This window comes from Giraffa tippelskirchi, chromosome 9 (assembly GCF_054371585.1).
Source record: "Giraffa tippelskirchi isolate mGirTip1 chromosome 9, T2T-mGirTip1v1.2.pri, whole genome shotgun sequence".
Taxonomy (NCBI): domain Eukaryota; kingdom Metazoa; phylum Chordata; class Mammalia; order Artiodactyla; family Giraffidae; genus Giraffa; species Giraffa tippelskirchi.
This window is the reverse complement of record NC_137283.1, coordinates 163,027,240-163,052,342: the sequence shown is the minus strand read 5'-3', so window position 1 is coordinate 163,052,342 and position 25,103 is coordinate 163,027,240. Positions and strand designations below refer to the sequence as shown.

At 43.5% G+C, this 25,103-nt stretch overlaps 1 protein-coding gene across 32 annotated transcripts in view; it reads left to right on the top strand.

Annotated features, from left to right (window-relative positions):
* PDE10A (phosphodiesterase 10A) overlaps nucleotides 1–25,103 on the top strand; it is a 344,897-nt gene that overhangs the window by 295,049 nt on the left and 24,745 nt on the right. For all 32 annotated transcript variants that reach the window (XM_081529694.1, XM_081529715.1, XM_081529708.1 and 29 more), the window contains 4 exons: nucleotides 1,716–1,808; nucleotides 4,648–4,834; nucleotides 21,028–21,170; nucleotides 23,653–23,736. In XM_081529694.1, the coding sequence (XP_081385820.1) occupies nucleotides 1,716–1,808; nucleotides 4,648–4,834; nucleotides 21,028–21,170; nucleotides 23,653–23,736 (507 nt within the window). The remainder of the gene's footprint in view (nucleotides 1–1,715; nucleotides 1,809–4,647; nucleotides 4,835–21,027; nucleotides 21,171–23,652; nucleotides 23,737–25,103) is intronic.

Here is a 25,103-nt window from a genome sequence, read left to right as displayed (position 1 = left end):
ACAAGGAGCACCGTCACAGAACTAGTAGGCATCAGGCTGAACACTCAGAAGCTGTCTTTTTTGACATGCGCATTTCTTCTGTTTTATATATATATGATGTTTAACTACTTTTCCACAAGGTACTCCAAAGTACCATGGTAGCTGCGACATTCTAGTCAAATGCTGTCCCTTATTAATAGGACTCACTCTTCATCTGGGCTGTCTGTCTGCACACAGGAAGCCTGGAAGGTGCCCACACTGCTGCCCGCCACGGGATGCTTCTGCTTCTGTGGTCCCGGGATGATAGTATTCCATATCACTGACTGCAGAACACTGACTCTGCAGAACTCTGACTGCAGGCACTATTTAGGTTTCTGTAAAAAAAAAAAAATGTTTTTTTCATTTGTTTGCTTAGAGCTCAGTAGATTCGTCTGGATATAGTCATTTAGGTAAAGTCACTTCTCTTGCTGAAGGTGTGACAGCTCCTCAGCAGGGCTGGCATTGATCTCATTTTGAAGGCATTAACGGAGCCTGCACTTACAAGCTCAGACAGAACAGGGAGCGGGACGTGGTTGGCTGTAACTCTCCAGGCTGACCATTGATGCCAGCCATTTACATAAGGGCGTGCCCCTCGCTTACGGTTCCACTGACCGGAGATAGCAGACTGCCCTGAGCTACCCTCAGACCGAGAAAATTAAGAGTAAGCCATGGAGTGGATGCTGGTACTCTGCTCAAGGCCGTCTGATTTGTCGTGTTCATGTTGCTCGAGGCACAAGAAAACTGGGGCAAAAACAACCTTGCGTTTTACATACTACAGTGCTGGGTTCGCTTGTCGGTGTTTTAAGAAAAGTTAATTCTCTTTGGTATCAATTCTCTTTTGAATTTTCCTTAGGGAAATCCATAGGGTGAAGCTTTATTTCAAGCATGATAATTTTCTATAATGTTGAAGATGTAATATTGTGAAAGCTATTTTTCAGCTACTGAAATATGCAGCTATTGTGATTATAGATATCTTCACTATGTTTTGAATGAGAGCGTGTATTATTATAATATTGTAATGAGAAAGCTATTTATAAATATGAGAATATATTTATGTATAAAAGAAAATACTGATACTAGATATCAAACTATATCCACGTGTAATCAGATAATGCCTGTATTTGGGTGTTTTTAAATTGAAGAAATTAGAGAAGTGAAGATGCCAGAAGTTGTAAAGGGTGTTATTTTGGTATAGTCGTTACATTGCGGAGGCCTTAAAATTGAGGTCCTGTATCTCAGGATCATGTCACCTGCGGGTTTGGTTATCTGTGTGGTAGAAAGTGTACTGGTGTTGACCTGCATTCTTGTTTTTTTCTGTCATTCATATTTTAAGTATATTGGCAACTTACTGAACCCATATGGGTCTCAGCTCACAGGAAGAATTATTTTAAAACACTCATGTTGAAGCATCTTGTAAATTATTTTGCAGTTCCAAAGGATTATTATTGGTCAGTGCAGGAGAAGGCTAGTTAATGTTTCAATTTCAGTTTGTGATTCAGCATAATTTAATACATTATGAATTATGTCTCATAAGGTCTTTAAGTGATTACCATGCAGTGTTTTTCTGCTTTGCCTTTATGCAGTTTATAATAACACAAGCATTTCCAATAGAAGTCTTTTCGTTCAGTCTTTGGTGAGAGTGACGAGTCTCAGGTTTTTCTTCAACATCTGCACGCTCCTCTCTTCTGTTTGTGCAGGTTTTCGATTGAGAAGGGAATCGCTGGCCAAGTAGCAAGAACCGGGGAAGTTCTGAACATTCCAGATGCCTACGCAGACCCGCGCTTTAACAGGTGAGAGGGCCTCCTGTCCTCCAGCACCTCCTCCTTTGCTGTCCAGCTCAGCTGAAGCCTCTGTGGTATGGCCCCAGCTCTCCACGTTCCAGCTCAATCAGTTTATTCCTCTTTGATGCTGTTATACTTTCTTTGAACCAACTTATTATCAGTAGTCAGTGTTCTCAGATCTTTATAAAAAATGATGGATTCTAAACCATCGATTGTCTCCAGCTGTGCATACTGTGTGCAAAGTCACTTCAGTCATGTCCAAATTTGTGACCCCATGGACTGTAGCCCACCAGGCTCCTCTGTCCATGGGATTCTCTGGGCCAGAATACTGGAGTGGGTTGCCATGCCCTCCTCCAGGGGACCTTCCTGACACGGGGACAAACTGGCATCTCTTGCACTGGCAGGCGGATTCTTTACCGCTAGCACCACCTGGGAAGCCCCTCTCTCCAGCTACAGGAGTTTAAAATGTTTTAAGGAAAACTAAAAAGCACGAGTTTCAATGTATAATTTTTTTTCATTGTAGTGTCATCATATTGTCCTAAGCATATTCTTTAGCAAACCATATCTTCAAAGGCTGTAAGACATAGTGATAAAAATACCTATTTTGAATCCTGGTTCTGTCCTTTACTACCTTTAGAATGACCCGAAGTGAGTGACTGAATCTGTCACAGCCTCAGTTGTTTTCTCATCTTTAAAATGGGCACAATAATACCTATTTTGTAGTTTTTTTTTCTTTTATAATTAGAGAAAATATTTAGAAAAGGCCTGGCAACTTCACATGACGCCAAGTAGGAACTCAGTAAGCTGCAGACTTTAATGGATATTAGGATTGCTAATAAGTTTTTGTTTTGAGTTACTTTGGAGAACTAGAAACGAACTTATGTAATTTGATTAAAAAAACTTTCAAAATTGGAAGTCTCAAGGTTGGTGCCCTGATTGTTGAAGGTAACGGTTCACATATTTTGACAGCAGTGTTCTGTGCATTCAAAATTGGGTTTCCTTTAGGGGACAGTTAAATAACATAAGCAATGGGAAGTTTTTCAGGTGTTTGATTAATGTCATATATGCATAACTTTTATATAAACAGAGCTGTATCCTGCTAACATATTTTTTCAATAAGTTGAGTATGCTGAAAATCACAATTTTTGTCCTAAAAAAGCCAACTTGTCGTTTTAGTACTTAAATATTGAAACTACTGTTATATCCTTATATAAAAGCTTTGTAAATAACATGAAAAGGCAAGCAACAGATTGTGAGAAAGATTTGCAAAATATATATCTGGCAAAATATTTGTATCTAATATATATATATAAAAAAATAAAAACCTTCCAAGATAACCCAATTTAATAAATAGGACACAAGATTTTAACAGATGCTTCACAAAATAAGATCGATGAATGGCCATTAAACAGTTGAAAGATATTTGATCTAAGGAAAATGTAAATTTAGTTGACTATGAAACCCTGTTACATACAAGCTTGAATGGTTAAAATTTTTAAAAATTGATGCTAGCAAGCGTTGGCAAGAATATGGAGAAGGGTGGATGCTTGTACCTTGCCAGTGGGAGTGTATGTTTGCACAACCACCTTGGAGAATAGATTCACAACGTCTTATAGAGTTCGGCACACACTTTTAGCCCTCGTTCAGCTCCACTCCTGGGTAACAGTCCAAGAAAAACGGCACCTGTCCACACAAAGATTTGTAGACAAATCTTGAGGGCAGCATTATTCATAATTGCCCCAAACTGGCAGTTAACAAATAATGTTCATTAACTGGTGAAGAGAGAAATAAAATGTGATGTATCCATACCCTGAGCTTCTGCAGTGGCTCAGTGGTAAAGAATCTGCCTGCCAGTGCAGGAGACGCAGGTTCGATCCTCGGGTTGGAAAGCTTCCCTGGAGAAGTGAATGGGTATCCACTCCAGTATTCTTTCCTGGGAAATCCCGTGGACAGAGGAGCATGGAGGGTTATAATCCATGAGGTCACAAGGAGTCGGACATGACTGAGCAACTGAACACACACACACATATTCACACCATAGAATATACTCAGCAAACAAAAGGGCTGAACTGCTGATATGTGCAACATGGGTGAATCTCAAAATCATTGCTCTAAATGAAAGAAACCAATCAGGGAGGGTTACCATCTAACTCATTGCCTTTAGTTGTACAGTTGCTCCTATGGAATGACTCTTATTTTCAAAAGCTATTTTGAAACTATTTCCCCTAAATCAGGAGTCAGCAAATCTCTTCTTTGAAGAGTCAGACAGTATTTTTGGCTCAGTCGGCCACGGCATCTGTGGCCCACCTCTGTTGTAGGGCAGTGGGAATCCATCAAGGAATGGTGTGGTTGTGTTCCATTTATATTGTTTACAAAACTGCAGGGCGCTGGTTTGTATACAGTCTAGACGGCTGACCCCTGCTGCAGATTGTTAAGCTGAGGAGTCCCATTTAAGTTTGTTCAGCAGGTTTACAGCTCTCATAAACCTGGCCAAGGGCAAATGAACAGGTCATTTTTACCAAATGTATTAGACTTTTCCTCTAAGACCACAGTTTGAGTGTACTTTGTGATGTGGGATGCTTAGAACCAGATGCGAAGCTGAACACCTCCTGGAGACGGTTCTGAAAAACTCTCTTGAAAGCAGAACTGGGTTAGAATATTTTCAAAAAGGTTTTATTAAAAACCACTTGCGTGTGTCCCCATTGTCTTTGAGTTTAGAAGCTAACAGTTCCGTTGCAGTTAACTCTGGGGGAAGCGGAACTGGGCTGAGTGTGTGACGGCGCGTGGTTTGCTCTCTCCTGCCTGTGCTGTCTCTTGTGCTGCCGTCTTGCCCCCGCCGCGGGCACAGAGAGGTGGACTTGTACACGGGGTACACCACCCGGAACATCCTGTGCATGCCGATCGTCAGCCGGGGCAGCGTCATCGGTGTGGTGCAGATGGTCAACAAGCTCAGCGGCAGCGCCTTCTCCAAGACGGACGAGAACAACTTCAAGATGTTTGCTGTCTTCTGTGCTTTAGCCTTACACTGTGCCAATGTAAGTCATGATGTTTTTACTACTCGGTATTAAATTTTATAAACTTTGAAAGTGCTTTTTTCCCCCTCCCATTTCCTTTATAAACACAAAAAGTGATTCCTGGTTATGCGTATGTCAGGAAATACGTTAAAATTCCTTGGAATGAAGAAAAGAAAAAAAAATCCTGATTTTTGCATTTATTTCAAGGTGTGAATTTGATAAAAAGAAAAATGAGGTGAACGTGTAGGGTTTACCTTTCCTGATAACTACCGATGTAGTTAGGGACGTCATCTACGTATGTAGTTACTGACGTCATCTACGGATGTAGTTAGGGACGTCATCTACGGATGTAGTTAGGGACGTCATCTACGGATGTAGTTACGGACGCCATCTACGGATGTAGTTACGGACGCCATCTACGGATGTAGTTACGGACGTCATCTACGGATGTAGAGGAAGTTGTCCAAACCCTTAGAGGCTGTCATTCGTACTGCGCTTGAGACTCTTGTGCAAAAAAAAAAGAGAGAGTAATAACTTGAGTCTTAACACCACGCAGGAAACTTTCCTCTGTGAAGGGCGGCGGCCACTCAGCATGTTTGTCAGCTGCTGTGGGCAGGTGGGCTCAGTCGCTTCAGTCGTGTCCAACTCTCTGCGACCCCATGGGCTGCAGCCCACCAGGCTCCTCCGTCCATGGGATTTTCCAGGCAAGAGGACTGGAGTGGGGTGCCATGCCCTCCTCCAAGGGATCTTCTCCACCCAGGATTCGAACCTGCGTCTCCGGCACTGGCAGGCAGGTTGTTTATCAATGAGCCGCCTGATGCCATGTATTCATTTAATCTTCACAACAGCCCAGCTCTGTGTACTGAACAGTAAGATGAGGTTCCATTTTTTTTATGAAGTCTCACTTTAAAAGAGCTGAATGTATCATCTTTCTTTTACATTTTAAATGAGTTAAACATTTAGTATTCTATGAACTCTAGTAATCCTTTGGTGACATTACTGGAATTCTGAACTTGGAGAAAATTTTATTAACCTTTTATAAAGCCAAATCAACATGCATGGGAATTGTCACCTTAGTAATTTAGAGAAATTTGTCTTTTTGGAAATCCCTAGGAGCAACCATGTAAGTTATGAAAATAGCAGAGAAGACTCGGAACAAAATGGCAAAAAATAATAGTCTGGTGATGACGGGTGACTGTGTGCCATGCAGTTAGTCCTTCTTGCACCCCTGTGCCTTCTCGTGGGGGCTAGACTGTTACCGGCCCATCAGAAACAAGCTGGTGCAGCTGTCCAACACTTCTAACTTGAGACGTTTTTATACCAGCGTATCTCCTCATCAGTAAAAATATTGACAGAATACATCTGTTTAGTTTAAAAGTTGCAGGAAATATAATTTCCACTATATTCTAAATATTGACTTTTATCATTTTAAATATATTCAGTGGAATCTAAGGATTAGAATAATTTGACATCTAGTAATAGTCCACTTCCCTGGACGAGGGCATGGCAACCCACTCCAGTGTTCTTGCCTGGAGAATCCCATGGACAGAAGAGCCTGGGAGGCTACAGTCCACGGGGTCACAAAGAGTGGACACAGCTGAAGCAACTTAGCACAGTCCACTTAAAAATAGAACGAGAAGCTCTTACCACTGAAAACTTGGTACCATTTTTTTCTCTCTTTGAACATGTGTTTCTGTTATCCCACAAAAGTTTATTCTAGTATATGTTATACTTTAAAGTGTTTTTTTTAATTATAATAGTCTAAAACAAACATGTGTAAGGAGTGTTAAAAATTAATTTTGACCTGTTCAGTTTAGTTCAGTTCAGTCGCTCAGTCGTGTCCGACTCTTTGCGATCCCATGAATTGCAGCACTGCAGGCCTCTCTGTCCATCACCAACTCCCAGAGTCTACCCAAACCCATGTCCATCGAGTCAGCGATGCCATCCAACCATCTCATCCTCTGTCGTCCCCTTCTCCTCCTGCCCCCAATCCTACCCAGCATTAGGGTCTTTTCCAATGAGTCAGTTCTTTGCATCAGGTGGCCAAAGTATTGGAGTTTCAGCTTCAACATCAGTCCTTCCAGTGAACACTCAGGACTGATCACCTTTAGGATGGACTGGTTGGATCTCCTTGCAGTCCAAGGGACTCTCAAGAGTCTTCTCCAGCACCACAGTTCAAAAGCATCAATTCTCCGGCGCTCAGCTTTCTTCACCGTCCAACTCTCACATGCATACATGACCACTGGAAAAACCATAGCCTTGACTAGAGGGACCTTTGTTGGCAAAGTAATGTCTCTGCTTTTAATTTTGACCTGTAATATTATGTCATGGACTTCCCAGGTGGCACAGTAGTAACGAACCTGCCCGCCCACGCAGTAGATGCAAGAGACAAGGGTGTGATTGCTGGGTTGGGAAGATTGTCTGGAGTAGGAAGTAGCAACCTGCTCCAGTATTTGCGCCTGAGACATTTCATGGACAGAGGAGCCTGGAGGGCTATGGTCCGTGGGGTTGCAGAGTCAGGCGTGACTGAGCAACTGAGTACACACTATTCAGTCCGTCCATTCAGTCGCTCAGTCGTGTCCGACTCTTTGTGACCCCATGAACCGCAGCACGCCAGGCCTCCCTGTCCATCACCAACTCCCAGAGTTTACCCAAACCCATGTCCATCGAGTTGGTGATGCCATCCAGCCATCTCATCCTCTGTCGTCCCCTACTCCTCCTGCCCCCAATCCTTCCCAGCATCAGGGTCTTTTCCAATGAGTCAGTTTGTGACAAATAGCACAGACTGGGTGACTTAAACAATAGAAGACTGTGTTTCTGTGGTTCTGACAGCTGGAATTTAAAGATCCAAGTACTGGCAGTTTGGTTTCTTCACAGACCTCTCTTCTAGGCTTGTGGACTCCTGCCTTCCTGTGTGTCCACGTGGTCTTTCCTCTGTGATCGTCTGTGTTCTAATACCCTCTTCTTATAAAGAGCATAGCTCACTGGACTAGGGCCCACCCTAGGGAAGTCTGTAGACCTCTCTAGTCTCCTTCCTTGGGGCTTCCCCAGTGGCTCAGTTGGTAAAGAATCTGCTTGCAATGCAGGAGACCCAGGTTTGAGCTATGGGTAGGGAAGATCCCCTAGAGAAAGAAATGGCCACCCACTCCAGCATCTTGCCTGAAGAATTTCATGGACAGAAGAGCCAGGCAGGGTACAGTCCATGGTATCGCAAAGAGTCAGACACAACTGAGTGATTAACTTTTTTTTTTAGCATTCAACCTAGAGTCATTCCTTATTCTGTCTTTTATGTCCTAGGCATTTTGAAGTGTATAGTGAAACTGAAAGTCTCTTAGTCATGTCTGACTCTTTGCAACCCCGTGGACTTTACAGTCCATGGAACTCACCAGGCCAGAATACTGGAGTGGGTGGCCTTTCCCTTCTCCAGGGGATCTTCCCAACCTAGGGATCGAACCCAGGTCTCCCCTATTGCAAGCAGATTCTTTACCAGCTGAGCCACAAGGGAAGCCCAAGAATACTGGAGTGGGTAGCCTATCCCTTTTCCAGCAGATCTTCCCGACCCAGGAATTGAACCAGGGTCTCCTGCATTGCAGGCGGATTCTTTACCAACTGAGCTATCAGGGAAGCCCTTTTGAAGTGTATGGATGGGTTATTTTGTAGGGTGTTTCTTATTTTGGTTTTGTCTGGTGTTTCCTCGTGACTCTATCAAGGTTATCATTTCGGCAGGAACATCTCAGCATGCTGTGTGTTCACCATGCCCGCTGCGGGCAGCTCTGTGAAGGAGGTGTCCGCTTGGTTTCTCCACTGAAACACCCTTTCCCCCTGTTGTCCCTATTTCAGGAGAGAGTTTACACGTAAACCTGGATATCCTGTGCTTTATCTCTCTCTCTGTCTCTCTTTGCATATCAGAACTTCCTCCTAACTCCACAGAATTCCTTCCAGCTATTTCATCTCCGTCTTTGGGATATTGCTCTCTGAGAATGTGTCTCCCACTATTTCAGCATCAAGTTTATTTGTACTTATCACCTTTACTTTTTGGGAAGCCGTAAGAATTGCTTTCATCTTGAGTCCATGGGAGCAGGAAGAGTTTTATTATAGCAGTTACTCCAAATCTGAACTCCACATGAGCCAAGATGCTGAAGAGTATGACAAGCCTGTCATCAAAAATTGTTTTTAATGATCTATCAGCTGCAAATGTATTTAGGTCCAGCTTCAGTATTTTATGAAAGCTTTAGAAACCACTTTTAGACCTTATTGACACCAGTATTTGATTTAAGAGATTTTCGTACTAGTGAAACTTGAGAAAGCGGTGATTTGCAGTGAGAGGCGAGAAAAGGTCGTTTTTAGGTAAGAGTCCGTGTAGGAATTAAGGCGGTGGAACTTGATCTTCTTAAAATCCATCCATGTTTCCATGCACCCCTTGAGGAATTACTGTGTCCGTCCCAGTGTGGGCACTCTGATGCCGATTCAGCTGCGCTGCTGAGAAGCTTTCCCGGGACGTTCAAAGCTCTTCTTAACACTGATTGTTGCAACAGATCAACCACGATCAAACGATTATACCAACCGGAATACCAAAGTGCAACAAGAAAAATAACACTCCTGAAAAGTCATGAATAAGTTGACAGGCCTTCTATTTTTATGTTGGGCCAAAGTTAGTGGAGTTCGTTTATAGTGAAACTGACTTTTTATAAACACTTTGAAACTCACTGAAACTGTTTCTGCTCTCCTGCAATGAAAGATAGCGTATGTGCCACAGTTTCCTAGAAAGTCAGCCCCTGGTGGCGGGCTCTGGGAGTAAGCCTCTCTTAGATGGAGCCGACCCAGGCCTAGTTGTTACCTGAACATGCATGTTGAAATCCAGGTGGTGCAGCGTCAGCTCTCTGTGTGGAGTTAATTGCCTCTTTTTAAACTGCAGTATGTCTTCTCCCCGTGAGAGCTTATAACAATTGCATTGTTTCTGACAGTCCCTCCAAACTCCGAAAGCGTTGACAGCCTCTGGCCCTGCAGCTCAGGTGCACCCCCTCCCCCGCCTGCCCTCTCCACGTGCCTTCCAGTCTGGGGAGCACCTGGTACTGGAGTTGTTTTTGTTCTGATGCAGAGGGGAGACCAATGATACTGCCCTGCTTTACAGCAACACTGGCTTTGCTGAGGCGAGCAGCCTCCTGAAGAAAAGGAAAGGCAGAGAGCGCCCCCTGTGTGTCAGTGTCTGTAAGCCAACAATGGGTTTCTTTGCAAGAGCGTTTCCGGTCGAGCCTTCTTCAGGGGAGGACGTCAGGTCACAGACCTCTAGAGTAAAGACCAAGACGTGGATTCCGGTCCCCTTGTTAGTTCCACACCAATCCCGAGTGAAGCTGTGATTAGCTCCACTTGATGTGAGAGAGAGCGGACGCATGGATGAAGTAACGGGGGGAAGATCCCGCAGCACGTGTGTGGCCAGGCTGGCTGTGCATGGGGCCCCGGAGCCCTCAGAGCACTGCCCTTCACCCACCCGCAAGAAACACAGTGTGGTAAACACTTCCATCGCAGAGTCAGCCAAGGAAAAAAAATCATTTCTCTGCATCTTGGTACCGTGGTCTCCATAAACTGGAAGAGCCATACAGGCAGAGGAAGCCACACATCAGATGCTGTATTTTTTTTGATGGTGTAGTTTTAGCCACTCGATTCTTTTTATCAGCTCAGTTCTTAGCGGGGACGTCAGTCTGTTGATTTCTCCTTGTGTTGGTCTCTTCTTTCCTGGATTTCTTCACTCCTCCATTCCTTTACTTACTTGATTTTTACTTATTTACTCAGATTCGTCTGGAATTGCTTCCCCTGGGGGAGACCCAGGTAACCTTGTCCCTCTGCAGGGTCCTCAGCGCAGGAACTCCTCCCTGCAGCCACAGCCGGGCCTCTGGTCCCACACAGGCAGAGTCCAGCCTCCGCCGGGCCTGGTGCTGCCCTCACCCCTGTAGCCCTATTTCATGCTACTGCAGGCAGAGCACAACGTTTCCTGTCCATACCTGTGTGGACCGTGTCTTTCGTTTTAGGTTTATTTAGGGGGCCGGATTAACTTCAATAATGATATCATTTAATGCTATTGACAGACCTCACATTGAAAATCTGTACTTTAGCAGCTATGTCGTCGGTTAGGTTGGGCGTGTGAACTGAGTAAAGGGGAAGGAGCACACGGTTTGTAACAGCAGGAGTTGAGCTCCTTGCATCTATGCATTGCCTGCAGCCGGTGGGCAGCTGGTAAAGCCAGCTCTCTAACCAAGAAGGGGCCTGATGTGTAGTGCTTCCCAGTTTGTGTGGAGTGCAGACTCCCGCTCGGACAGGTGCACGCCCAAGGAACATCCCGAGTGCAGAGCTGGGAGCCAGTGCACGTCCTCAGCGCGGGGGACACAGCACAGACGGCCCTGAGACTCGAGTTCTTCAGCGGACTGAGCCCTCAGCGGCCCAACGGCGGGGCTGCCGTGCTGCAGGAGGCAGTCATCGCCCACAGCACTGAGAGCTACCGGCCGCGTGCCCGACTTTGTTCTGTTCCTTACGTGTGAGGCCCCACGGAACCCTCGTGTCCTTCCCGACTCGGGCACTGCATTGTCCGCAGTCTGCACCTGGGAGACCCGGGGCGCAGAGAACTCAAGTAACTTGCCTGAAGCTGGTAAGCGCAGGAGAGGAGGTTCGACCCAGAACGATGAGCTAGGGTCTGGATCTTAGCTGTACCTTTAAGTGAGTCCAGGCCTCCTGTGAAGGGGAGGGCGTCCTCCACACACCCCCATGTCCGTGAGAAGAGTCAGTAAGCAGGGGGCCGTTTTATAAGATTATGCGCAGTTGTGTTCTTACCACGTGGTAGACACAAGCTAGGCTATATTCCCGTTTCCAGGTCGTTGTTCTTCTGCCTTTTGTGCCTTTTCCATATCCTCGTGTCTTAGATGAATACACCATCCAATTCGACGGCGGCCTCCTCTCCTGGCAGCCTCTTCTGGCTGGACAGTGAGCCCAAGTTAATTACTCAGCTGTCATAGACAAGTAATTTGTGCAAAACCAACACACAACATGGTGTTCTATCTTCATTAACAGTCTGCAGTGGGGTGAATAAAGTGGAATCATTTATTAACAATATATTATTTTCTACTATTCATATTGAGGGTCATTTAGAAAATGGGGACTCAAGTAGCTATAAAATTCGCCAAAACTAATTCTTTTTTGCTGTAAAGTTAAAGTCCATGTTACTTCCTTACATTGATTACAAAATTAAAAAAAAATAAAAATTAATGTTTATATGTTTATGAACAATATAAATTTATTAAAATTATACATAATGGTAAATAAAAACGTAATTTATTCTCAGTGGAGGTCATAAGCTTGTAAAATGATGAAAATTAGAGTATTTGGTGAGAATTGCAAAAGTAGTGTATACAGAGCACTTAAAAGGCTGCTTGCCACCTAGTTAAGTGCTCACGGGTGTTAATGACTGTAATGGCAATACTGTTTTGCTGCCGAATATAGTTACTTTTACTAGTACCTTCCCCACAGAATGGCACTGAATAGCAGGCGGTTCTGACTCACAGTAACTACCAAGTCAACCCTGTTGATGGTTCGCCCTCCTGCCAGAAGCTGCAGGATCATCTCGAGTGGAAGGGATGTGACGGTCCATTGAGGGTTGGGAGGGGAATGTGAGAGCCCCTTTTAGGGAGTGCTGTTGGGGACCGTCCATTTTCTTGATTGTGCGTACACGGATGGAGCTTTCACCCGGCTCATCCGTCAAGTGGCTGCGTCTTGTCCAGGGTGTGGTCTGCTGTGATACTCGACTTCCATTCTACAAGGAAGAAGAGTGGACAGCAGTGCCCAGCCTGCACTTTCAAGCCTGATCCAGCTTTTCCTCACCCACATTAGGAGGACAGCTTTGCAATGTCCACTCATTTCCCTTGTGCTACGAAGGCTTTGCTACTTGCCTCAAAGCACTTGGAATGGTTGTTGAATTCAGTGTTTATTTACACATATTTTTTTCACAAAAAGATAGAAATTCCACATTGCTGATCTTTTTCTGATGACAAATGACAGTGTTTTGTTACTTATAAGACGTATTCAAGGAAATAAACATTTAATCTGAACTTTCAAATTGCAAGAAACATTAACGCTGAATAAGCAGATAATTGCTTTTCCAGATAAACTCATACCACGAAGACAGTACTTTGAAAACAGTATTTTCCATCATCATCATGTGACTTTTTGCTGAAATTTATGTGCCACATACAAAATTACCATGTACTTTACAAAGACTAGGAGCAAACATTTTTAAAAAAGAAGTTTACTGAGGCTTATAAATATACAATGAACTGCATGTGTTTAGAGCGTGCAGTCTGACAGATGCATACACACACACACACACCCCTGATGACTGGTGTGTCCATCACCCCCACGAGTCTCTGTGACTCCTCCCACGCAACCCTCCCCATCTTCATCTCCCCGGTTCAGGCAACCACTATTGTACTTTCTATAACTTACTGTGCATTTTCTAGAACTGTTTTATATGATTGGAATCGTAAAATCTGTCTGGCTTCTTTCCCTTAGCACAATTATTTTCAGATTCATCCATGACACTGCAAGTGTAAATAGTTCATTCTTTATTACTGAATATTCCCTTGTATGGATACATTATGAGCTGTTTGTTTGGTCATATGTTGATGGAAATTTGAGTTATTTTGCTTTTGGCTGTTACTAATAAAGCTGTCCAAGTCTTTTGTGGGCATGTGCTTCCATTTCTCCTAGTAAATGTCTAGAGTGGTGGGCTTTTGTGGCGGGGGGATGTTTAAGAAACTGCCAAGCCAACCGACTTCCAGTATTCCCAGTATCGCTGGGAGAGTTCCAGTCTCTTCACATTTGCATCTCTGGGTCTTTGGTGAAGTGTCAGCTCAAGTCATTTGCCTATTGTTTGTGATTTCTGGTTTTTGTTACGGAGTTTTATAGTTCTTTTATATATTCTGACACAAGTCATCTGTCAGATTATTATTTGCAAATATTTGCTCCCAGTGTTTGGCTTGTCATTCTCTTAACATTTTCTTCTTAAGAACAGTTCTTTTTTTTTTTTTTCTTTTGTGAATTAATTTATTTATTTTAATTGGAGGCTAATTACTTTACAATATTGTGGTGGTTTTTGCCATACCTTGACATGAATCAGCCCTGGGTGTACATGTGTTCCCCATCCTGAACCCACCTCCTTCCCCATCCCATCCCTCAGGGTCATCCCAGTGCACCAGCCCTGAGCACCCTGTCTCATGCATCGAACCTGGACTGGCGATCTATTTCACATATGATAATATACATGCTTCAATGCTATTCTCTCAAATCATCCCACCTTCGCCTTCTCCCACAGAGTCCAAAAGTCTCTTCTTTACATCTGTATCTATTTTGCTGTCTTGCATACAGGGTCATAGTTACCATCTTTGTAAATTCCAAATATTTGCCTTAATATACCGTATTGGTGTTTTTCTTTCTGACTTGGTTCACTCTGTATGATAGGCTCCAGTTTCATCCACTTCATTAGAACTGACTCAAATGCATTCTTTTTAATAGCTGAGTAATATTCCATTGTGTATATGTACCACAACTTTCTTATCCATTCGTCTGCCGATGGACATCTAGGTTGCTTCCATGTCCTGGCTATTATAAATAGTGCTGCGATGAACAATGGGGTACACGTGTTTCTTTCAATTCTGGTTTCCTCGGTGTGTATGCCCAGTAGTGGGATTGCTGGGTCATATGGCAGTTCTATTTCCAGTTGTTTAAGGAATCTCCACACTGTTCTCCATAGTGGCTGTACTAGTTTGCATTCCCACCAACTGTATAAGAGGGTTCCCTTTTCTCCACACCCTCTCCAGCATTTATTGTTTGTGGACTTTTTGATAGCAGCCATTCTGACCAGCGTGAGATAGTACCTCATTGTGGTTTTGATTTGCATTTCTCTGATAATGAGTGATGTTGAGAATCTTTTCATGTGTTGGTTAGCCATCTGTATGTCTACTTTGGAGAAGTGTCTGTTTAGTCCTTTGGCCCACTTTTTGATTGGGTCATTTATTTTTCTGGAATTGAGCTGCAGGAGCTGCTTGTATATTTTTGAGATTAATTCTTTGTCAGTTGTTTCGTTTGCTATTATTTTTTCCCATTCTGAAGGCTGTCTTTTCACCTTGCTTATAGTTTCCTTTGTTGTGCAAAAGCTTTTACATTTAATTAGGTCCCATTTGTTTATTTTTGCTTTTATTTCCATTACTCTGGGAGGTGGGTCATAGAGGATCCTGCTGTGATTTAAGTCAGAGAGTGTTTTGCCTATGTTTTCCTCTAGGAGTTTTATAGTTTCTCGTCTTCCATTTAGATCTTTAATCCATTTTGAGTGTTTTTTTTGTGTATGGTGTTAGAAAGTGTTCTAGTTTCATTCTTTTACAAGTGGTTGACCAGTTTTCCCAGGACCACTTGTTAAAGAGATTGTCTTTTCTCCATTGTATATTCTTGCCTCCTTTGTCATAGATAAGGTGTCTGTAGGTGTGTGGATTTATCTCTGGGCTTTCTATTTTGTTCCATTGATCTATATTTCTGTCTTTGTGCCAGTACCATATGTTTTGATGAGTGTAGCTTTGGAGTATAGTCTGAAGTCAGGCAGGTTGATTCCTCCAGGTAAGAACAGTTCTTAATTTTGAAGAACTCTAGCATGATTTTTTTCTTTTTGTGATCATGATGTCTACATTGTATCAAAGAAATATTTGTCTAACCTAAGGTGACAACAGTTTTCTCCTGTGTTGTCTTCTAGAGGTTTTACAGGTTTTACATTTAAGTCTGTGGTTCATTTTGAGTAAGTTGTTGCATTTGGTATAAGATGAGGATCAAAATTTCCTTGTTTGTTTTGCATCCAAGTGCCCAGTTGAGCAGCTCCCTGAGATGTGTAGACTCTTCTTTCTGTGATGTCTTGCCTTGCACTTTTGTTGAAAACCAACTGACCATGTATTCATTCTCCTGATGGCCTGGCCCCTTTATCACTGAAATGATCTCCTCAGTAATAAGCTTTACTCTGAAATCTCCTTTATTAGGTATTTGGAATTTACAGCTGTTCCCATTTTCTCGAGACTGGTGTTAAGTACCTTTCCCAACCTTTTGTTGTTGCTGTTGTTCAGTCCCTAGGTCCTGTCCGACTCTTTGTGACCCATGGACTGCAGCACGCCAGGCTTCCTTGTCCTTCACAATCTCCCAGAATTTGCCCAGACTCATGTCCACTGAGTCAGTGATGCCATCCAACCATCTCATCCTCTGTTACCCCCTTCTCCTCTTGCCCTCAATCTTTCCAAGCATCAGGGTCTTTTCCAGTGAATCAGCTCTTCGCCTCAGGTGGCCAAAATATTGAGGCTTCAGCTTAAGCCTCAGTCCTTTCAATGAACATTCAGGGTTGATTTACTTTAGGATTGACTGGTTTGATATCCTTACTGTCCAAAGGACTCTCAAAAGTTTTCTCCAGCACCACATTTCGAAAGCATCAGTTCTTTGGTGTTCAGCCATCTTTGTGGTCCAGCTCTCACATCCATACATGACTACTGGGAAAACCGTAGCTTTGACCATATGGACCTTTGTCAGCAAAGTGACGTCTCTGCTTTTTAATGAGCCACCTAGGTTTGTCATGGCTTTTCTTCCAAGGAGCAAGCGTCTTTTAATATCGGTTTGTCATGGCTTTTCTTCCAAGGAGCAAGCGTCTTTTAATTTCATGGCTGCAGTCACTGTCCACAGTGACATTTGGAGCCCAAGAAAACGTCTGCCACTGTTTCCACTTTTTCCCCATCTATTTGCCATGAAGTGATGGGACCAGATGCCATGATCTTTGTTTTTTGAATGCTGAGTTTTAATCCAGCTTTTTCACTCTCCTTTTTCACCTTCATCAAGAGGATCTTTACTTCCTCTTCACTTTCTGCCATTAAAGTGGTGCTATCTGTATATATGAAGTTGTTGATATTTCTCTCTGTAGTCGATTCTAGCTTGTGATTCATCCAGCCTAGCATTTTGCATGATGTACTCTGCATATAAGTTAAATAAACAAGGTGGCAATATACAGCCTTGATGTACTCCATTCCCAATTTGGAACCAGTACATTGTTCCATGTCCAGTTCTAACTGTAGTTTCCTATCTTGCATACACATTTTTCAGGAGGCAGGTAAGGTGGTCTGGTATTCTCATCTCTTTAAGAATTTTCCAGTTGTTTTGATTTACACAGTCAAAGTATTTAGGGTAGTTAATGAACCAGAATATGAAGTCAAGTGGGCCTTAGGAAACATCACTATGAACAAAGCTAGTGGAGGTGATGGAATTCCAGTTGAGCTATTTCAAATCGTAAAAAATGATGCTGTTAAAGTGCTACACTCAATGTGACAGCAAATTTGGAAAACTCAGCAGTGGCCATGGGACTGGAAAAGGTCAGTTTTCATTCCAATCCCAAAGAAAGGCAATGCCAGAGAATGCTCAAACTACCGCACAATTGCACTCATCTCACATGCTAGTAAAGTAATGCTCAAAATTCTCCAAGCCAGGCTTCAACAGTACATGAACTGTGAACTTCCAGATGTTCAAGCTGGATTTAGAAAAGGCAGAGGAACAAGAGATCAAATGGCCAACATCCGTTGGATCATCAAAAAAGCAAGAGAGTTCCAGAAAAACATCTATTTCTGCTTTATTGACTATACCAAAGCCTTTGAGTGTGTGGATCACAATAAACTGTGGAAAATTCTTCAAGAGATGGGAATAACAGACCACCTGACCTGCCTCCTGAGAAATCTGTATGCAGGTCAGGAAGCAACAGTTAGAACTGGACATGGAACAACAGACTAGTTCCAAATAGGGAAAGGAGTACGTTGAGGCTTATATTGTCATCCTGCTTATTTAACTGCTATGCAGAGTACATCATGAGAAACACTGGGCTGGAGGAAGCACAGCTGGAATCAAGATTGCTGGGAGAAATATCAATAACCTCAGATATGCAGATGACACCACCCTTATGGCTGAAAGCAAAGAATTAAAGAGCCTCTTGATGAAAGTGAAAGAGGAGAGTGAAAAAGTTTGGCTTAAGCTCAAAATTCAGAAGATCATGGCATCTGGTCCCATTGCTTTATGGAAAATAGATGAGGGGGGAACAGTGGCAAATTTTACTTTTCAGGGCTCCAAAATCACTGCAGATGGTGATGGCAGCCATGAAATTAAAAGACGCTTACTCCTTGGAAGAAAAGCTATGACTAACCTAGACAGCATATTAAAAAGCAGAGACATTACTTTACTAACAAAGGTCCGTCTAGTCAAAGCTATGGTTTTTCCAGTGGTCATGTATGGATGTGAGAGTTGGACTATAAAGAAAGCTGAGCACTGAAGAATTGATGCTTTTGAACTGTGGTGTTGGAGAAGACTCTTGAGAGTCCCTTGGACTGCAAGGAGATCCAACCAGTCCATCCTAAAGGAAACCAGTTCTGAATATTCATTGGAAGGACTGATGCTGAATCTGAAACTCCAATACTTTGGCCACCTGATGTGAAGAACCAACTCATTGGAAAAGACCGTGATAACTGGGAAAGATTGAAGGCAGGAGGAGAATGGGACGACAGAGGATGAGAAGGTTGGATGGCATCACCGACTCGATGGACATGAGCTTGAGTAAGCTCTGAGAGTTGGTGATGGATAGGGAGGCCTTGTGTGCGGCAGTTCATGGGGTCGCAAAGAGTTGGACATGACTGAGCGACTGAACTGAACTGAATGAACCAGAAGTAGATGTTTTTCTGGCATTCTCTTGCTTTTTCTATGATCAAATAGATGTTGGCAATTTGATCTCTTGTTCTTCTGCATTTTATAAATCTAGCTTGAACACCTGGAATTTCTCAGTTCATGTACTGCTGAAGTCTAGTTTGAAAGATTTTAAGCATAATCTTGGTAGCATGTGAAATTAGTGCAATTATATGGTAATTTGAACATTCTTTGGCATTGTCTTTTTGGAATTGGGATGAAAACTGACCTTTTCCAGTCCTGTGGCCACTGCTGAGTTTAATAAATTTCCCGCCTTTTACTGTTACCCTGTGAAGTGTGAAATTTGCTCAGTTGTGTCCGACTCCTTGCAACCCGATGAACTATACAGTCCATGGAATTCTCTAGGCCAGAATACTGAAGTGGGTAGCCTTTTCCTTCTCTGGAGGATCTTCCCAGCCTAGGGATTCAACCCAGGTCCCCTGCATTGCAGGTGGATTCTTTACCAGCTGAGCCACAAGGGAAGACCCTATCTGAGTCTTTGTTATATTTAAAGTAGGATTCTTTCTTGTAGACAGCGTGAGTTGGGGTTTCGCTTTCTGTTCAGTCAGATAACCTTTTCTTTTAATGAGGCTCTTTAGACCAGGCCTGTCTTATGTTTAGGTGTACATCCATAATCTTGATATTTGTTTTGTTTGTTCCATCTGTTTTTTATTTCCTTTTCCCTCTCTGTCTTCAAAAGTTGAATTTTTAAAAAAATCTATTTTATCACACACCTTTTAACTTATTAAAATCTGCCGTATGACGAAGTTCACTGATTGTCACTGGTTTTGAACCTGATTGACAGTATATAAAGATGCAGCTGATTAGTTTGCGAAAATAACTGATTTACATCAGGGAAAATGGAAATTTATCTGAATTTCAGTTAAAGATAGTAGTGATTAGAGAGCAAAACTGTGAGTGTGATGTATAAGAACAGGCAGTACTACCTTTATCTATTTGACCCCACATACTTTTTGGCATCACCGACTCGATGGACAGGAGCTTGAACAAGCTCTGGGAGTTGATGATGGACAGGGAAGCCTGGCATGCTGCCATGGGGTTGCAAAGAGTGGGTCAGGACTGAGTGACTGAACTGAATTTTTTGGCATATTTTTCTCCAATAGGTGATGCTACTGGTTAATGAAACTGCCTGCCTGCCAATGCAGGAAATAGAAGGGAAATGGTTTCAATTCCTGGGTAGGGACGATCCCCTAGAGCAGGGCATGGCAACCCACTTCAGTGTTCTTGCCTGGAGAATAGCATGGACAGAGGAGCCTGGAGGACTACAGTCCATAGTGTCACAAAGAGTTGGACGCACTCAAACAACTTAGCGCAGCACGCACTCACGCACTTTTTGGCATATTTTTCTCCACTAGTACCACTGTTTCTAAGTGTTAAACACCACCATCTCACTAAGTAATAAAGAAAAAAACTTGACAATTGATAACATATAGTGCTTCATTTCAAAATATAATTGTTTAGTGTGAGCAAAATTCATGCTAAGTAAATAAAATTAAATATTTTAAAAATATGTACTTTTTATCTTTTAAAATTTCTATTATATTTTAATTTATAATACGAACAATATATTAGCACAGTGTGTAATTTCTGAAGGGGAATACATTTATTACACATGCATCTATAAACTTATTTTACCAATAAGGAGCTTTACAATCAACAAATTTTCAAACTCCCTGGACTAGAGGACTTTGAGATCACTAAGAGTTAAGCCAAATATTTTTAAAAGGAGACACAGAAAAAAAGTCAACTGATGTCTTAGATTTAGTTGTTTGAGTCTTAGTCTGATTGTGCTGCTATAACAAAATACCATGGACTAGGTGGCTTATGAACATCAGACGTTTATTTCCCACCAAGGCTGGGAGTCCAAGAATAAGGTACCAGGTAATCTCTCCACCTAGATATGTCTGGCCATCTGACAAAAAAAAAAAAATACTTGTTACAAAATTTAAGAAGCCTTTTAAAATGGAGATATAACTTTTTAAAAACCATTTGTATCTTCAGAGTCACACATGTGGGTTTCTTCCTTGTATATGGAAATATATAGTGACAGTGGGAAAGATTGGGAAAGACTGGGGGCAGGAGGAGAAGGGGACAGAGGAAGAGATGGTTGGATGGCATCACCGGCTCGATGGACATGAGTTTGAGTAGGCTCCGGGAGATGGTGGTGAACAGGGAGGCCTGGCGTGCTGCAGTCCATGGGGTCACAAAGAGTCAGATACGACTGATCGACTGAACGGAACAGAGCTGATAGTGATGGTAGTTAATGGATAGGAATACGCAGTAATAGTAGTTAAGGACGAGTAATAGTGAATCCAGTTGCAGTTGTGATTTTTTTTTTTATAGCAGCCTCTGCACTTTAATGACGAGCTACGCACGCTATAGTTTACGTTTTCTGTGTTGGCTCCGCCTTCCAGATGTACCACAGGATCCGGCACTCAGAGTGCATCTACAGGGTCACCATGGAGAAGCTGTCCTACCACAGCATCTGCACCGCGGAGGAGTGGCAAGGCCTCATGCACTTCAACCTGCCCGGCCGTCTGTGCAAAGAGATTGAGCTGTGAGCATCCTCTCTCGTCGGCTTCCTCAGCCACAGTTCTCATCCGATTGAACTTAGAGTGAAATGGCTTACAGAATTAGAATCATAAATATTGCGTTCCACCTGCGATCTCTTGCCTTGCCATTTCCCCCTTCCAAGGAAGGAAAGGCCAGATATCTTTATCTTTAGAAAAACTAGTCTGAACGCCATTTTGAAATGAGCCAACCTAAATGTTAGCTTTTCTTGTTTACATACTTTATGAAATATTTACTATTCAAAATGGCATTTAATCTCAGATAACTGAAAGTTTTCATTTCCATATAATTTTAAGTTTGCCAGTTAAATTTGAGACTTTAGTAATACATGGTTTAGCATCCACACTTCGCTTCTAATCCTGTGCTAATACATTTGTTACTGGTGGTAGGACTGCCCATCAAAAGTGTAAGCTAACAATGTACGTTAATAACAACATAAAAAAATCTTCAAAAGTGATCCAGAGCTGACAGTTGTTTAAATAAGAAAAATCGTGTTGTTAAATTAATTAAATGTATGTTTAATGCCCTGCAGGCCTAGTAAACAAATGGGAATCTAAGCCTGTAAATGCCTCAGGGTCATGAGATGGGGATGCTAAGAACACCAGTTCTGAACAGCCAGCTAGGCTTTAGCGGTAGCCAATCAGATGATTTTTTTTCTTGGCAAGGTCTCTATAGACGTGTTTCTATGACTTCTATCAGCAAAGCACTCCTGACCACTTTAAGTTGGTGCTACCCTGTTTAAACGGGTTTTTGCTAAAATAATATGCCTCAGTTTATCTTTTAACAGGGTGTGTGTCACATAGTGTGCATATACATATATATATGTTATATGTTGTGATACGCAGGACAGAGGAGCCTGGTGGGCTACAGTCCATGGGGTCGCAAAGAGCCGGACACGACTGCACAACTAACATACGTATACATACATAAATATTGTGATACAATAAGAAACATACAACTGTGGTCTTTGTAGCTAGTTCCTGGCACAGAGCTCCTTTGACCCTTAAAATTTCCGGAGTGATGTGGGTGAGAGAGGTATCTTTTGTTATTCATATTAAGCCTCTTTCAACCACTCCAGAGTTTTTGCTAATGAAAGACTGGGCGGATGAGGGCTGGCTCGTTGCCTGTGATTGGAGGGCTGGACGCTCAGCCCCGCCCATGGACTCCTTTCCCGGGAGAGAGACTGGGGGGCGAGCTCCCAGTGAGCAAGGATTTCATCACCTGTACCCGTGTGCCGGAAGCTCCAGAAAACCCTAACTGAGGGGTTCCGAGAGTTTCCAGACCGAGGAGCACGTCAGGGGCTGGAAAGGGGGTGCCCCCAGAGAGAGGCCGGAGCTCCACGGCCCGCCCCACTCCCCTGCCCTGGGCACCGCTTCCTCTTGGCCGTTCTCGAGTTGTGTCCCAATAATAAGCCAGACGTCTCGCTGAACTGCTCCTCTGAGTTCTGGAGCTGTTCTAGCATATTACCTCCCCCGAGGAGGGGCTTATGGGACCAGCCGAGGGATTAGAAGGGCGGGTGGCCTTGACCTGTGATTGGCGTATGAAGTGGGGCAGTCTGTGGGCTCTAGCTCCTGAACTGAGGTCTGCCTCAACTCCAGGTACTGTAAGAATTGGGTTGAATCCTAGGAAATCAGTGGGTGTCTGCAGAGAACTGGAGAACTGCTTGGTGTGGAAAACTCACACATTTGGTGTCAGAAGTGTTGCACCTAAAGGAAAATGGTTTAATACTTGAGCATTCTGCTTATTTGGGTTAAATATCCATAACTAAATTAGCATAGTCAAGTCACTCAGTCTTGTCTGACTCTTTTCCGACCCCGTGGACTGTAGCCTACCAGGTTCGACCGTCCATGGGATTTTCCAGGCAAGAATACTGGAGTGGGTTGCCATTTCCTTCTCCAGGAGATCTTCCTGACCCAGGGATTGAACCCGAGTCTCCCGCATTGTAGTCATTGTAGACAGACGCTTTACCGTCTGAGCCACCAGGGAAGTTTCATTAGCATCTGAAAATAGGTAATAGCTTTGAATGTTAATATTTATAAAAGTTTTCTCTGTATTAAAATGGGAAATAGACGGATTTTCAGCTCTAAAAGAATTTCAGATAAGATCCCTCCTTATCTATGAATTGTGTAGTGTACATGTAGTGTATGTGTAGTATTGATGAGTGTGTAGTATTAAGATCGTCATTATGTTGTCCTTTTTCATTGCTCTGATAATCACCACAATATTCCTTTGTAACAGAGACTTAAGCAGTGGCTTAAATCTTGGACTAAGTTCCTGAGGGGGTGGGTGGAATGTCCTCCTGGAAACATTTGAATACGACAGAGGTGTGACTGAGAAGGGAAGAAGCAGGGGGCTGAACGCCAAGTATTCTTTTAGAGTATCATAGACATAGAAGTTGCTTGCTTTATTTGTATCTTTACCCTAGTTCGCTGCATTTCCTCATGAGCCGTGCTTTCTGTTTATTCCAGGTTCCACTTTGACGTCGGCCCCTTTGAAAACATGTGGCCTGGGATTTTCGTGTACATGATCCACCGATCCTGTGGGACAGCCTGGTATGCGAGACTACCTTGATGCCTCGCCGCGTTCTTGGTTGATAATTAAAACATACCAGAAATTGTTTTCTCTAAACACTTGAATTTTAAAAAAGGCTGAGATTATTAGACAGTGTGCAGCCTTTTCAGATTCCCTTGGTTTATGACCAGGTCTGACCAGGTGATGATGAGAATGTAGGTGTAGCTGAGATAAATAATCATATATTGTTTCTGTGGGTGTCTTGGAACAAACACACATTCAGCATCGCCTTTCACCTTTAACTTTAATACGCCAGTTAAAGCAAGAGTGAAGGAACCAGGGCTCCTAACTCAGAGTGGCGTCCTTTGTTCGGAGTGAAGTTATATAGCCCTTTCCTTCCACATCTCCCTTCTTTTGTGGCGTGTCCTAGAGGAACTGCATGACCTTTTATTTGTTTGTTTGTTTTTAGTATAGCTTAAACACATACCGCGGCTGGAAGCCCGGAGCGATGGCAGCAGAGGTATAGTCAGGGCGAAGAGCAGGTGGAGGGCTGGGCGGAGAAGAGTTTCGGGCTCCGACCCGGGGAGTGTGGCCGGGGGTGGGGAGTGCCAGGGGAGGACTTCAGGCTTCGTCGGGACGTGGGCGGAGCGCGCGGGGCCGTGACGTGAGATAAGCGAAATGACGTGTTGCGGCGTGAGGGGCGTATCTAGGCGAAAGGGGGCGTAGACAAGATGGCCGCACGCATGACCCTCGCACCCCGGTGGCAAACAGAGGGGTTTCCGTTCTGGGAAGTCTTCGGCTAAGGTCGGGCGGTTAAGTGACGCGTGGGCGCAGGGGAGCGTTACCTAGCAGAGAGAGCAGGGATCCTCTTGTACACACTACCATGCGCTGCAGTGGGCTCCGGACCCGCGACAGCTGTTGGCCCCTCTAGAGATGGGCAGTCCCGGCGGGGCTCCTCTGTAGGATGGAGGGAGAAGAAGCAGGAAATCACTCCTTCCCTCCTCTATTCCTGTTCCTCCGCTCTGAGAGTCGCCAGAAAACTACACCCCCCCCTTAAGAGTTTTGTGCATTTAAAAGTAGAACAGGTGTCCCAGAGAGTTTGGGAAGTGAGGGGGTTGCAGTTTCAGAGATCGAGTCCCAGCAAACTGGGATTCAGTCACATCTGCATTGTTGATCTTCTTCCTGACTATGCCAAGGGCTATGGACGGATTCACAACCACCCCCAGAGCAAAGGATCAGCAGCTATGTCTTGTGGCCATATCTAAGCCTTCTCTACTTCTCAGTTCTTCTATTGCTTTCCTTTTGTGTCCAGTCCTGGAGCTAGAGAGGAAGAATCTAGCAAATACAGATGTTGTTGGTGGCTGTGATTCTCTGTGGCATGAGTTAAGAGCTGCTGCTCTCAGACTTA